Below are 15,338 nucleotides of genomic sequence, written 5' to 3' on the forward strand. Positions count from 1 at the left end.
TAGCGACTGAGGATTTCCATCCAGAGGACCTGCCCTTTTGTCTGTGAGGTCCTTGGACAGCAAGAGGTTCTGCTCCTGTACCGAGGAGATCCATCCGGAGGAGTAAGTGTGTGCCAGCCCAGCCAGCCAGACGTCCCAGGAACAGAGTAAAGAAACCCTCATCCTCCAATTCCCTAAATGTTTCTGGCCATTCAGTGGGGCTTCTCCCTGGCTACTGGCTTTCTCTACTTATCCCATCCCAGCCTGCCCCCAAGCACCCCTTTCCATCTGTGGGGTCCTTAAATCCACCACCACAGCCTGCTTCTGGGTGGAGGGGATCTGGGAGACAACTCCAGTGCTGAGGGGACCTAAGAGAGAGCAGACCAAGAAAAAACCCCAAGTACACAGTTAGCCACAGCAAAGACTCTCCTGACCGCATTTGAAGGAAGAGATGGGCAGGTGCCAATGGAGGAATCCCCCCAACAACCTGAAAAGAAACACGATAACACCAGAATCCAGCGAACATACAACAGGAAGACTTGTACACCCTAACCCAGAAGAAGTAGAAGAAATCGACTTTAAACCTAACATTATGAAAGTGATAGAGATCCTTAAACAGGTCTTGACCCCTTTGATCATATCATTGCTCTTCCCTCTCTTTGACTGGACTTAGGGTAAACTGATTTTTAAACTGTTACTGTGTAAAAAACAAACAAGAAAAACCCTAGGAGTTAGTAGGGCCCTATGCTTAGCCTAGGGATTATTAACCACAGGATGACTGGACCATACCCAAATGTCATTCTCATCAGCTGCTGAGTCTTGTCAGCAATCTAAAGGGTTAACTGGTCTCAGAGCCCCAGGCTCATCTCCCAAAATGTTCCCCTTTTTCTTGTTGTGTGATTTTATCCCCAAATGCTATCCAAGCGCTCATTCTGCTTCTATGATCTCACTTAAATGCTGCTTGATAGGAAAAACAAAACAAACAAAACCCACAATAATGCCTCACATAAGAAGACATCCCCAGAATTGAGACAGTTGTGCGCTGTGCCTTTAGAAACTGCAGCCTGCATCTTTCCCTCGTGCAGCCCCAGCCTGGCAGAGGAGTGTTGTGGCAACACTGCTAGGAAGGAGACTTCTGTAGTCTTTTCAATTTAAAGTTTGTGGTGTTCTTTCTCTGGTGGCCTCCAACTACAACACTCTATCTACCCTCCTTTTTCTCCCTGTGGTCCCCACTGTCTCCACAGACAGGGTACTTCAGCACTGTGTCATGTATGTAGAGCTTTCGTGTATGTATATAGAATCCAGGACTGCAGCTGGCTTAATCACATAATGGGATCTTTCTCAGCTGGGCTCACTCTCCTGAAAACAACATACTTCTAATCCCGTCTTGCACCTTTTCTTTGTCCAAGCCTCTGTCCAGGGCTGTCTTGTTTACTAATTGGCTTTTGTACTTAGTGCTGCAGTGACCATGGGTGTAAAGTACCTCTGTGTATCATAGGGTCCTCTGCCTGAATATCCTGGAGGAGCACAGCTGGGTCATATGGATGATTTATTTCCCATGTGTTTTGTTTTGAGAAACGTGTGTACGGACTCTCACAGTGCCTAGACTAGGTTACAGTCCCATTAGCACTGTGTAAGGGCCCCTGTTGTCCACATCCTTGCCAGTATTAGCTGCTTTCTTTTCTTTTAAAAGCTAATTTTAATCCTCTGAAATTTCAGATGATGTATTTTGACCATATTCATCACCCTCTCCACCAAATACTCCCATTGTGATGATGAACATTATGTTTAAAGTTTAAACTCCTTATGCTTGAGAGACGAAAAGCAAAGATGCTGTTAGCATGCAAGCCCCTAGGTTGTACAAGCTGTACCCTAGCAGCACACTTCACTAAACTATTCCTGAAATCTGCTGACCTTGTCCATTTCACTGTTATTGCAAGATAACAGATAAGAAGGCCAACTGCTATTTCTGCTTCGTAGTCAAGCTTGCTTCCAGCTCAACAAGCTGACCAGGACAACTGCAGGGCATAGATGTTAAGATAGGATTCCCCTACATTCAGACAGGTGTGAGTTAACTCCACCCCCCAAATCAGTCCTTTGTGGTTTCTTTCCTTTATAAAACCTGGGCTAATGTGGTTAAATGCTGCATTTTCGAAGCCCTCTCAGATGCAGTCCTGGTGCCTTTAAGAATCTAAATAAATTTCTCTTCATAGTAAATCTCACTGTCAGACAGGTGAACGTGCCTGAACGGCCCCAGACACAACCACCCTCTTCACCCCCCCATAATCACTCTTTCTATCCTCCCTTGCCTTCCCACCTGTTGTGTGACTAGTCCATTCCCTGGAAGATGCAACATACATGGCTCCTCACCCCAGATAGGAAGCCCACAAGGGACCAAATACAGATGCCAACACGTCCAGCTTGGTGAGCCAATGAGCTTTATGGGCATTGTTTACAGGAATCTGGGTGAGAGGTGACTTATAGGTGCATCAGTGATTCAAAGACAGCTGCACCACTAAAACCCACCCCGGGTTCGGTGACAAGCTCACAAGAGCTGGGAACCTGGAGCACACTGCACAGCCTGCCAGCAGCTCCACAGGAAGAAGAGTGTCCTTGAGTCCTAGCTGGTCTAAGTCTCTTCCAAACAGCATGGCTGTTTTCTGCTTCTGCCAGGCAGCTGGTCTGGTCTCACAGTCATCTTTGTAGCTTGGCTTGTCTGAGAGTAACTGAGAAGCTTGGCTTGTAAAATCTTGGGGAGGAGAGAAAGAGAGAATTTGGTCAGTTTTAGAGAGTTCCTTCCTGAAGCTGTTTTGAATTGCTGACCTTCCTGTTTAAGGAGCTTCCCTGCCAGCTTGAATGTCCCAGTCTCTGAGGAAAGGAATACACAACTGTTGGGAGCGGTGCCCCCCCCCCCCAATCCTGAATTTCTGATAAACAACTTGTAATGCTTGCAGCTGCTCTGAACACAAGACCCTCAGATGTTCCTGATGGCAGGAGAGTTGTTTCTGGTGGGTTTGGCTAGGGTGTGGCTATCAGTTAAGGATCTATATAAGCTGCCCCTGGACACAATAAAGGAGGCATTCTGGCATCAAGGATGACCTGTGTCTCTGTCCGTGAGTCTGTGTGTGTTTCAGTCTCCAGCCCCTTGCCCGGTTCACGAACTGTATGGTAGCACATAGAGCACAGATGGGCAGAGTGTGCTACAAGTGGAGGTTCCACCAAGATCAGGAACAAAGGGTCCCTGAGAGATCACCCTCTGGAATGGTGAGGGTGGACTGAAGATTTGGTATGTGTGTTTTCATCCCCAGAGATGCTCTGAGGGACGCCCTCTGAAAAACAGGAGGCAGGAGGGTGAATTGAAGTCCTCAAAAAGAGTAAAAAGAGGACAAAAAAAAGAGTAAAACAGTACAAAAAGGATGAAAAGAATGACAGAGTATAGCCCTAGAGATGAAGGAAAAGAGTACGTTTTAAAAGAGACAGATTAAAGAGTACCCCCAAGAATGCAGTGCCCCCACTCAGCAGGAAGCAGCCAGACAGATTGATGATGCCCAAATTCCCTAAAAGATTGTTGAGGAAAAGAGAAAAAAGAAAGAAAGAAAAGGGGTGAAATGCTGGGGGCTGCGAACCCCCCAGATCCTGAATTTCTGGTAAACAACTTGTAATGCTTGCAGCTGCTCTGAGCACGAGACCCTCAGAAGTTACTGATGACAGGAGAGTGTTCTAGTGGGTTTGGCTGGGGTGTGGTTATCAGTTATGGATCTCTATATAAGCGGCTCTGGTACACAATAAAGGGGGTATTCTTGGGGCATTCCTGTTTCAAGGATGACTTGTGTCTCTGTCTGTGTGTCTTTGTGTGTTTAAATCTCTAAGCCCTTGCCCGTCTCGTGGATGGTCCTGTAGTACAGGCGCCACAAGTGGAGGTTCCACAGAGTTCGGGTACTAGGGGTCCCTGAGAGATCGCCCTCTGGAATGGTGAGGGTGGACTGAAGATTGGTTTATGTGTTTTCCTCCCCAGAGACGCTCTGAGGGATGCCCTCTGGAAGACTGGCCAGTAGGAAAGTAATAAAGAGGAGGCGGGAGGGTGACTGAAGGCTTCAGAAAGATAAAATGTGCACAGATGTTATTATGTTGATGATGTTGTCTTTTGTATTCTGGGCTGGAGAAAGACATTTGATTCTGGGAACTGCTAAGAAGGGTATTTAGATTTAAAAAACGGGCCTGAGTATTTGATGCTTTGGAAAAGAGGTTCTGCTTTTGTCTCCACAGAGGATGAGAACCTGAGGATTCATTCCAGATTCATGTGGTTTGATTCACCGATACTCCCTGAAATGCTGCAGCAAATACCCCCAAGAATGCAGCGCCCCCGCTCAGCAGGAAGCAACCAGACAGACTGATGCTGCCCAAATTCCCTAAAAGATTGTCAAGGAAAAGAAAAGAGAGAAGAAAAAGAGTGATAAGATGTTGGGAGCGGTGGACCCCCAGATCCTGAATTTCTTGTAAACAACTTGTTTCCCTCTACTCTTAGACAGCCCGCTGCTGCTCTGCGCACGAGACCCTCAGAAGGTCCTGATGGCAGGAGAGTGGTTTCTGGTGGGTTTGGCTGGGGTGTGGCTATCAGTTAAGAATTCCCATATAAGCTGCCCCTGAACAATAAAGGGGGACATTCTTGTTTCAAGGATGACCCGTGTCTCTGTTGGTGTGTCTTTGTGTGTTTCAATCTCCAGCCCCTTTCCCGGTTCACGAACTGTAGGGTAGCACATGGAGTGCAGACGGGCATGGTGCGCAGCACTGAGGGATGTCTGTCAGTGCATGGCGCGTGTCAGGAGACAGCAAGGAGGAACTTTCAGAGGCCCTGAGCATCCTCCAGTATGCTTCCAAGGAGAAGCAGTTACAATGAGAGGAAAGCCTGTGAGCCTCTTCTTGCTGCTCTCACCGCCATTCCACTGAGGCAACTTGTCCCCAGCACCCTTGATCCTGGAGCCACCACCTTCTTAACAGTCCCTGCCACTTCCCAATATACAGAACAGGAAGGAAGTAGTCTCTGACAGAGGGGGCAGGACGACTGGTTGGTTTTTGCCAACCTGACACAAACGAGTCACGGGAGGGGAAACTCAATAAGAAATTGCCTCCATCACTTTATCCTGTGGTCATGTCTGTGGACCACTTCCTTCATCACTGATGAGGCTCTACCAGCCCGCTGTGTGTGGGGGGCAGCCCTGGGCAGTGGTCCTGTTTCATATGAGAAACCAAGCTGAGCAAGCTAACTTTACCCCAGGGCTCTTGCCTTGAGTCCTGCTTGAGTCCTTACCCTGACTTTCCTCGGTGATGGGCTTTGATTGGGATAAACAAACTAAATAAACCCCTTCCTCCCTAAGATGCTGTTGGTCATGGTGTGGGACAGCAAGCACATGAATGCTGGCCCCACTGCCATGGAGTGCCCTAGTCCCTTCCTTCAGGAGGAGGAGGTGTGCTCACGATTGGGAAGATAAGTCGGGACAGAGTGGACGTTTTACTTTGGTCTCTCGGTTCCCACCACTCCTTATGAACTAGTTTATGTTTGTCTCAAAGACAGCAAGAGATTAAAATCTGGTTCAGAGGCAAGATCCAAAATAGAGACTCTCAGGAACTGTGAGATAGGATTGACTGGAGATGGCCCGAGAAGCAGATGAGAGGGGGCAACCGTGCTCTAGCAGCTGCCCTGATCGTCCCTGGTCACTGGTCAGAAGGCCAATCAACACTCAGGATCACAAGAGAGAAATCAGATCTCCTATCTATAAGGAGCTGAGTCGCCACAGTGGTTGCCCAGGACGCCATGAGGTGAACAGGCACAATAACAGCCTAGGGCCCTCTTCTTCCAACAATCACTGCTTCCTAAAGAAGAAAGTAACCCCATGCCCAAGAGACCCCAGGGGGCCATGTCCTACTTTCTGGGCATTCACACTTAAAGTGCCCTGTTCCATCACACCAGAAGCCCCTGGACCAGGACCAGGACTAACAGGTTCAGGATAGAGAGTGACCAAGAGCTCCCCATACCCATGCCCTTTATTCCCCTGGCCCCAAGAATGGAAGACTGTAAACATGGCCTTGACAGAATCTCCTAAGGACTTTGTCTCTTTGTAGGATACCTGTTCAAACTGCACCTCATTCTTAAAGGGCCAGACACAGTTTGAGGTCCTTAGGATACAGCTACAAAGGTCACTGCCACTGTGCTGGCTGGAATCTCTCAACGAGTAAGCATCTGTCTCTTTGATCCACTGAAGCCGAAGCTGGGGGACGCTAGTTGCCTTTTCCTAAGTAGGGGAAAGCTGCCTGTGGTCAGACAGGGAGACAGTCACTGCAGGCTACAGCCTGCTGCTATTGGTCCATTTCTTGCTCTGACCTCACAAACAGTCACTGAGATGGAAGAATGAGAGGCCTGCATTTAAGGCTGTAGCCTGGGCTGCATTTCTGTCCAGAGACCAGGGAGCTGATTTTGGTGACCTGTGGGACTCCTTCATTCGTGTCTTAACTGGAGCTGTTTATTTGATCTCCGGCACAACCTTTCTGGACAGGAGGCCAGTAAACACCAAGCCTCATGGCCTGCCTCCCCCGAGATAGGGGCCTAGACCGGCAATACAAAATGCTGTTCACCATAGGCCAGGGTGGATTTGGCTATGTACAACTGGCCCTCCATCGCCTCACAGGCATGCCCGTCGCAATTAAAGTTGTAGAAAATCTGAAGAAACACCTGCGCCTCGTTCTATCAGAGATAGCGGTACTGGAAACTGTGCAACATCCACACATCATCCGCCTCTTCCAGGTTTTAACGACCACAAAATACTGCTATATAATAACAGAGTATGTGCCGGGAGGCAATCTGTACCAACTGGTTAAGGAAGAAGGCAGGCTGCAGGAGGAACAGGCACAGGTAATATTTGGGCAGCTAGTGTCAGCCCTAAGGTGCTGCCATGACCATGACATCATCCACCGAGACCTGAAGCCCCCAAACATCCTGATAGATGCACAGAGGAATGTCAAGCTGGGAGACTTTGGCCTTGCTACCAGGTGCAGAGCTGGCACTGTGCTGTATGGGCGCTGTGGAACCAAGAGTTATAATGCCCCAGAAATGGTTCTGAGGGAGGGCTACAATGGGAAGAAGGCAGACGTGTGGAGTCTGGGTGTGCTGCTGTACTTTATGACAACTGGGCACCACCCCTTCAGAGGAAGCACCCTGGAAGAGACCGAGAAAAAGATCACTATTGGCATGTGTAACATCCCAGCTCACATCTCTGGGCAATTGGAAAATCTCATTTACCAAATCTTTACAGTTGCCCCAGAGAGGAGGCCCTCCACTGAAGATATTCAGCACCATCCATGGGTCAAGAACCCTGAAGAAAACATCTCTAGTGACCCCTACCCAGATCCTAAAATTGTTGACAAGCTGTTTGACTATGGGTTTGCTGCCAACGAGATCTTTGACTCACTGCAGAAGCGGAAATACAATGAGATAATGGGGACATACCTGTTACTACAAGAACAGGAACACCAGGGGCTTGACTCCACCTCCTCATTCACTACGGCAGACCCTGGCCCTGCACCTCCACCATCTCCAGTCTCTTCTTTAACATTGGGTCATTACCTAAAAAGAGCCAGTGAGCCCACCTTTGGCCTTTTCCACACACAACCTTCACAACAGCACCTGCCTGATGTCCTGACACTATCAGGGCAGAAAATAAACCAGAGTGCCTCCATGCCTCTATGGTGTTCCCAGAAGAAAAGCCCCACTTCGAGCCATGCCCCACCGACCAAGGCCGCATCTGCCCCATGTGTCTACCGCAGGAGGGTAGAAGAAGAAATGCCCCTGCCACCTGGACCTGACTCTAACATGGAAAAATCATGCCTCCCTCAGAACTTCAAATGCTTCAGCGGACTGTGCAGGAGAATCAGAGTTTGCCTGTCAAGACTGTGTTGCTTCCCGTGGGCTTCAAATCCAAAAACCAGGCGTGTGTTCAACACCAAAGTGGCTCCTCTGAAAGAGGCAGGAGGCAGACGCAGTGAGGAATAGAGTGAGTACGTAAGAGATGATGCATACGTGTTAGAGTCAGGAGGCAGACGCAGTGAGGAGTAGGCGAGTACATAAGAGATGATGCATATGTATTTTATATTTCATTTTGACCATGTATTTTTCATTTGAAAATCAAAAATGTGTGTGTTTGTCGTATCCAAAAGGTTGTTCAGATGTCTACATAATTTGGATGGAAACCTGGAACTTAGCATACTTCCTCAGGAAGAAATCCTCCAGGAACATACCTAGGTGGTATCCAATGCAGCTGGACTAGCAGTAGTCAGCAGGACTGGGATCGGTAATGGGATAGGGAATGTTGATCTGTTGTCCATAGAGAACAGAAGTCCAGATTGGAAGACTCTGCTTAGGGATCCAGTGACTGGCAAAGTGACAATGGTCAAACCACAAAGGGGCCAATTCAATGTCTCCCTACAGTTTGTCTGCACAGGCAGAGTGTGCTGAGCTTGTGAGGCCTGACATCACAGTGTCAAGGCCAACATGGGGAGGATGAGCTGGATACCCAGTTCCTGTGTGCCCTGCATATGTGTCTAAAGCAGATGTTTGCAGGACCAGAGGCCTCTCCACAGCAGCATTCCAGGAGCATGCCCTCAAGAGACAGAGTTACCTACTAAGCATGTATGCCTTCTCCAACCCTAAGTCTTCCAAATCTGAGAAGACCGGATGAGGGATTCGTCTGAAGGGTCATGACCTATGTCTCTGCGGTATTGTGGATTTATTTCCTAATTCTGACCACAAAGAAAGGTAGATCATTGTGGCTGAAGAAGCTCATGCATGGCTGTAACAGAACTCGGCCGGAAGCACAAAGTAAAATTTCCTTACCTGAGCAAGGGATGGAGAAGGGAGAGGACACTGTTGTGCATAGGGAACAAATGTCCAGATGGAATCTAATATGATGATTTGGTGCCTGACAGACAGACTGTGGTCACGCTTAAAGGGGTCACTTCGAGGTCTCCCAGCAGTTCAGATGAGCTCAGACATGTTTGCTTACAGCCGAGAGTGGGGCGTCAGGTCTGGACAGCAGCATCTGAAGATGAGAGTTTAGATGCTTAGTATCTCAGGCAGCATGCCCACTCTGTGGACACTGGCCAACACAGGAAGGCGATAGACTGCAGTGCCCCGGGACTATCCATGGGGAACTAACTCCATTCTCTAATACAGAGGGTGCTGTGATAGCCATCCTAAGCATGTGATGAACAGGGAAGACACTCTGCAAGAATGTCTTCAAGCTCTCCATCCGAAGACTGTAACGATAGCCTTCTCATAGGACACTAATGGAGCCCTTTTTCTCTCCCTTCGCGTATTCTGTACTTGTACATCTGCTGAACGATCAGGATGTGGGCAGTCTCTGGAAGGTCCTTGCCTAAGCTGGGGAGTTGTCACCATCTAATGCAGAAGCTCTTGTGACAACACACAATATTGTTGACAAAGCTCTTCTGCCCTATGAGATGAGGAGCTGATTCACCTGTCTCCATGTAAGCACACCCCAGTCTGCCCTTCTGGGTTCTACTGTCACTATGGTGACACCAAGACAAGAAGGACTTTGACAGGAGGAGGTTTGAAGGGAAGACAATGTGAGGCCCAGTTGTAATGGAGAACTAGATACTGAAACCACAGATCCCCTCTTCAGACCCGCGTTCTTCACTGGTGTCCTCGTAGTGACAGCTCTGTCACCAAGAAGGCAACATCTTATTCCCTGAATCTCCTTCAGCTTTAGTTCTCAGTCTTCTAGACCTGAAGTGTCTGCAGGAGGGCCTCTCCAGATTCTTCAGTGCATGGCCCTATGACCACTGTTGCTGAATTTCCTTGGGATTTTGTTCCAGGTGTGGGATGTCAGACAGAGCTGTGCTCACAATTATAGCCATGCAGCCTGTTCCTCAGCCCTTGGGCTGTGCTTGCTCCAGGCCTCCTGTAGCATCTTGGTAGCAATTCCTCCCTCCATGGGCCCGACTCCATTCTTACCTCCAAGGAGTAAGAGTGAAGATCATGTCACTCCAGCTTCTGGTTGCTGTCGTGTAATGGTGTGAGCTGTTCTTTTGTCTGCTGACATTCAGTAAACATGGCGGTGTGTCAGGTCCTCAGTAGGGGCTGGATGCCAGGATCGTTAGTCTGATGGTCAAGCTGCACCAAGGAGCTGGGATGCTGTCATGGTCCAAGAAAATCAGGAAGAGCAAGCTGGTGAGGTAAGTGCACATGAAAACAGTTAAATATAGTAACAGACCTGAAAGGGTGCAGGGTAGTACAGGAAGCTGGAAGAGACTGTCTTGTGTTAAGGTCACAGCTGGGAAGACCCAGGGAGGAAAGAAGGGATGAGATGGATGGATGGCCTTCAAAACAGCCATGTGACAGGCTGCCAGCACTGATGCCTGCTCCCTATGCCTCTCTGTGATAGTGAAGCAAATTTCTCATTAATTTAACTTTTGACTAAATGGTATTCTCAAATCTCTCTTGGCTCCCAGGCCCTGAGAGTGTTGGCAGTTCCAACATGGCCATCGGCCTGCAGGATGCCCTCCTCTTCTGCTGCTGGTGAGAAAGGCAGAGGAGGGGGTAGAACTGTGGGGGAAGATAGGAGCTAGAATCCAGCATGAGAGGGTGTCTACGGTGGAGTCTCAGCGCTAAGGGACCATGTTCCTGCTATAGGGCCCCACCCTTCTTCACGTATACCTGCAGGAATTTCAGAGCCAGTGATTCTTCCAGGTCAAATGTGTCACCTGGCAGTCCTCCTAGAACGGGGTCATTCTCAGCCCCTGATGTTGTTTCTGTTCCACCCAGACGCTCAGTCACCTCGAGAAGACCTGTCACTATCCAGGATTCTTTTTAATCTGAAAGTAAGGCACTGAGTAGGGCAGTTGGATGTGCACCCCAATACTCTCTACCCTGACCTACTATCACGGTCTTCTTTGTAGATGTCACCATCTGTGAGTCTGAACTTCAGTAAAGCAGGCAGGCTGTGAGGCTGCCCTGATGGGGACATTCTGGGCTGGAGTCACATCAAAGAATTGTGTACCAAGGTCCTTGTTCCTGGCTGCCGAGGGCAGAATAAACACAAAGACATGCTGTGTCTGCATGCTGTCTGTCAGGATCGATGTTCTGGAACTCCCCAAAATCGTTGCTGTTGCTCCTGCTGCCAAAAGCCAGGCCATGTACTTATTTTAAAAAATGAGTTTTCCAGCTCCAAATCAGGAAATTTCTGTGTCAAAGAAGACAGTGCCTAGAGTTGACATGGAAGATCAGGTGAGGAAGATGGGAAGGTTCTCACGAAGCTTACTTACCCCAAATCCCCAGGTTCCTTCTGGCCCAGCCCCAAACTAGTGATAGTTCCTGGAAACATAAGACGTCCCCTATGTGCTGACTGGGATCTTGGAGTCCCAAGTGGTATGTCTCCTGCAGGGACCTTTCAGATCCCTCTGGTTGGACCTGTTCCTCTTCATTCTTTGAACATTGAGGTGTGTTTGGGGGATGGGGTTCTGAACTCTTCAACCTGAAGACTCCCACACGCATTCTCAGTTTACAGAGCTGCCTTCCTCTTCATTAAAGTGATCCCTGCAGTGTTTAACTTGCAGGTCCCAGCTGCCTTCTCCATAGATGTTTTGTGCGGGAAAACAGGGAACCCGCTGAAACAGTGCATTGAACAGCCGGACGTCCCTGATGCCAAGAACCTGCACCAGACAGGGCACCTGGATCTGCATCAGCTGTGTCTCTTACGAATGAAGACCTTGTGATCATCCTTTAGCTTGGAGGACACAGTGTTCTCTGCTTCCCTCTTCTTACCTTGTCTTCTCTGAACAGCCATTGCCTGAGCCTAGGGTGAGCCTTGCTAATCCGGGAACATGGGGACAGGCTATATCTGTGACATCTGTGCAGCCTCCCCGCTGTCCTCTCCTTCTGAGCACTCTGTCCCCTGTGACTCACTGTGTGGATAATTCCTCCCTTTGTCTGTGCCCTCATCTTCCTTCAGGATCTATCTGTTCACTCTCAGGGCCTCAGGAAGGTGTGGGCTGGCTTATGTTCAGGGTTCTTGGGAATCACCGTCCTTCTCAGCCCATGGTTTTCCACCCTCTCACTTCTCCCTCAGCCTCCTGGTGAACGTGGACCCCTGGCAGCCATGGTCTCTGTGTGCAGGTCAGGAGGCCATCATCACTAGGTCAGACATCATCATCTGCATCGTCACCACCATCTCTAGTATACAGGTAAACAGGTGCTGGCCTCTCTCTTCCTCAGCCTGCCACTGAACAGAGTGACACAGGTCATTCCTTTCAATGCCCAGACCTAGAATCCCTCTGAAGATGGGACTTGGCAAAGGGCCACCTGGGCAGAGGTCCTGTCTTTTCAGATCACTGGTAATTTTTTAAATGGGAGAAATCTTGGAATCTGTGCTCTTCACCCGTGCTTCAGTCAGCGTGCTGGGGACAAGTTCCCTCAGTGGAATGGCGGTGAGAGCAGCAAGTAGAGGCTCACAGGCTTTCCTCTCGTTGTAACCGCTTCTCCTCGGAAGGTCACTACTGGAGGACGCTCAGGGCCTCTGAAAGCTCCTCCTTGCTGTCTCCTGTCACGTGCCATGCACTGACAGACATCCCTCAGCTCCTTGTCAGAACTCCTTAAGCCGTGTACCCTGGGTGCCAAAGACCACCAGTGGGGAGGCAAAGCTTGGTATTATCAGAAGTAAGAAAACCATCAGACATCTGTCACCTGTTATCCCTGGGTTGTCAGTGTGATGATCTGGAACATCTATGTTCATTTGCATTATGCTGATTGTGACTTACACCTCCAGGTTACACTGCATTATCACAGTGAAGTCGAAGCACAGGTACAAAGCAGCTACTCATCCCACATCCACGGCCAAGAGCAGAGAGAAAGAAATGCATGCATTTAAGCTTGCCTGCACTCCACCAGAGGTCCCCTCTCCTACGCAGTCTAGGACCGAAGCCTACAGAAAGGCACTGCCCTAAAGAGTTGCGTCTCTCCATATCAGTGAAGATAATCAAATAGCTCCTCTACAGGCACGCTCACAGGTGAACCTTTTCTAGATGATTCCTCAGTGCAGACTGGAGTCCCAGGTCACTCTTAGCTGCACCATTGCTCCCAGTGAACACCACAGCTCCCAGCACTGAAATCTCTCAGTTCCATGGCCAGAGACTTCGGCCTCTTGGCTTTCCCTGGTTCAAAGGAGACATCCAGTAGCATGTCCTCTCTTCTACTCTCCTCTCCCCCAGAATAACTGACTTTGTCTGTAGTCAGCAGACATCACTGGGCTGTCCCCACTGTGTCCAGGCCCGATGCTTCCTAGACTTAGATTATTTCCCACCAGACCGTGCTGCCTTCGGGTCAACCCTTTCTTCTCTTTCCAGCTCTGTATGGCTCTTGTCAAGTTGTGACGCCCATCTTTCCTGAACTGTTAGTGACTCCAGTCCACATTCCTACTACTAGCCTGTGCTAGCGTGGACTTGGTAGAGTCAGTCAATATCAGCTCCATTTTGGTATGTATGTTGCCTACAAACCTTAGCCTATTTCAGACAGATGGGTGAGCTCTGAGAGCCCAGGTCACCTTGTCAGACTCTTAAAATCATCTACAGTGCCTCACTTATTTCTCTGTCTCCCCCTCTGTCTGTCTGTCTCTGGTGTTCACCTGTCTGTGTGAGCAGCACCAGTGTGTGCTCTTTAGCATGTGGAGGTTGCAGGATAACCGTATAAACTCATTCTCCCCAACTGCTCTGTAGACTGAACTCTGTTGCTTCTTCCTCCAAATGTTTTTGCAGGTGGGGAGACCCTGATGGACATGAAGCAATGCCAGCACTTGCTGGAGAAGTCAGTGATGGCTCTGAGGAGTGGGAGTCTTGGCCTTGGCCCACACATGTTTTGCTGTCCTTCCCTGGATGCCAGTCAGGACAACGAGACCATCTCTGTCCCTCAGAGTTGACTTGGTTGTTGTTTTGGGGAACCCTCAACCTCTCACCTTCTCTGACTTTAGACCTTACTGAATCTTAGTGTCCTGGTCCACATACCCTTTTCTTTACTAGAACTTTCTCTGGCTGTAACTGTAAGTATGTACCATTTTAGAATGCTGCTACTCACATTAGCATACTCAGAGCCCTTGGCCAAGGAAGCTCTTGCTTACATGTGAGGAGAGCAAGCCAGGAACTTTAATCCTTCCTCAGGGACGAGAATAACCTAAAGCTCAGAGCATGACTTTGCCACGGTGTGGTCCCTGAGCCTGGAAGCTCCTGACTCCACTGTCCAAGCTTCTTGGTTTATTCTGTGTTGGGACCTTTTCCACTCCTTACTTGGCAGCGTCAACCAACGCTTCAACAAAAACTGCAGTCCAGACAAGCAGGGGCAGGGCTTCCAGTGGGATCTTGACCCATCTTGGTTCTCTTGGGTTCCATTTCTGTCTTCACCAATATATATATATATATATATATGATATCACTCCATAGGTCTTGTCTGTTCCTATGCCCTGAACTCAGTGAGGAGTTTTGAAACAAGGAATAAAATAAGGAAAAACAGGGTCTGGAATCTATGAGAAAGCCCGAGTCAGACCCATGAGGCACCGGGAAAACAAAAACCTGTTCAGGTTCTAAGACCCTGTGAAGAGATGAAGTCAAGGTAGAAAGGGGGCTCACCGCAGGAAGTGGGTCAGAGGTCTACCCCCTGCTTGAACGAATTTTCTGTTTAAAGGGACCACTAACAAATTCCCCTCATTACTGTCTTCCGGAAGACAGGTCAAGGTGCTGCTGTCAGAAGGGCTGGTGGTATGAGCACTCAGATATTCACTCTGGAAAGGAAAGTCAAGCCATGGATTGCCCATCCAAGGGTCTTTTCTCAGAAGATCACCAAGGACATCATTTTTAGATGCAGGTAAGATGGCCAACTTAGAGGCCCTTAGCTTCTGATGCCAACACACTGAGGTTCTGAACAGCTATGTGGGAAGAGGGCTGAGAGTGTAGCTCAGTCTGGAGCAGATGCCCGTAAGCGAGGCCTTGGCTCTGTTCTCAGTCACTGTGGGAAAATGTCTATATTCTGGAATAGGGAAGTTCCACAAGCAGTGTCAGGTCTCAGGAAATGTAGCAGAAGCTTAGTTTGCACCAAACTCTGCCCTGAAACTGAGGAGGGGTTGATTATGGCTGGAAATATATGCGGTTCATGAAGGAAGGGGCTGAGAGAAGGGAAAATGTGGTCCTGATATAAAATAAATTAATTTTAAACTGCATCTTAAAAATACCCTAAAGTAGTATCCAGCAGGACCCTTTCCACTAAGGGTGCTGTGATGGGGATGTTGAGAAATGCTTTCTTTGCATAT

The 15,338-nt window shown here is 48.8% G+C and overlaps 1 protein-coding gene across 1 annotated transcript; it reads left to right on the plus strand.

Moving 5' to 3' along the window:
- Positions 1–6,553: 6,553 nt before the first annotated feature.
- Positions 6,554–8,023, plus strand: LOC121442779 (putative sperm motility kinase W). Its single transcript, XM_041644391.1, has one exon. The coding sequence runs from the start codon at positions 6,554–6,556 to the stop codon at positions 8,021–8,023; it is 1,470 nt and encodes a 489-aa protein (XP_041500325.1).
- Positions 8,024–15,338: the final 7,315 nt, after the last annotated feature.

Source organism: Microtus oregoni, unplaced genomic scaffold (genome assembly GCF_018167655.1).
Source record: "Microtus oregoni isolate MIOR12 unplaced genomic scaffold, Mior012 000095F_ref0000231, whole genome shotgun sequence".
Classification (NCBI taxonomy): Eukaryota; Metazoa; Chordata; class Mammalia; order Rodentia; family Cricetidae; genus Microtus; species Microtus oregoni.

Coding starts and splice junctions, on each gene's coding strand:
- LOC121442779 (XM_041644391.1), top strand. CDS start 6,554: ATGGCCTGCCTCCCCCGAGATAGGGGCCTAGACCGGCAATACAAAATG.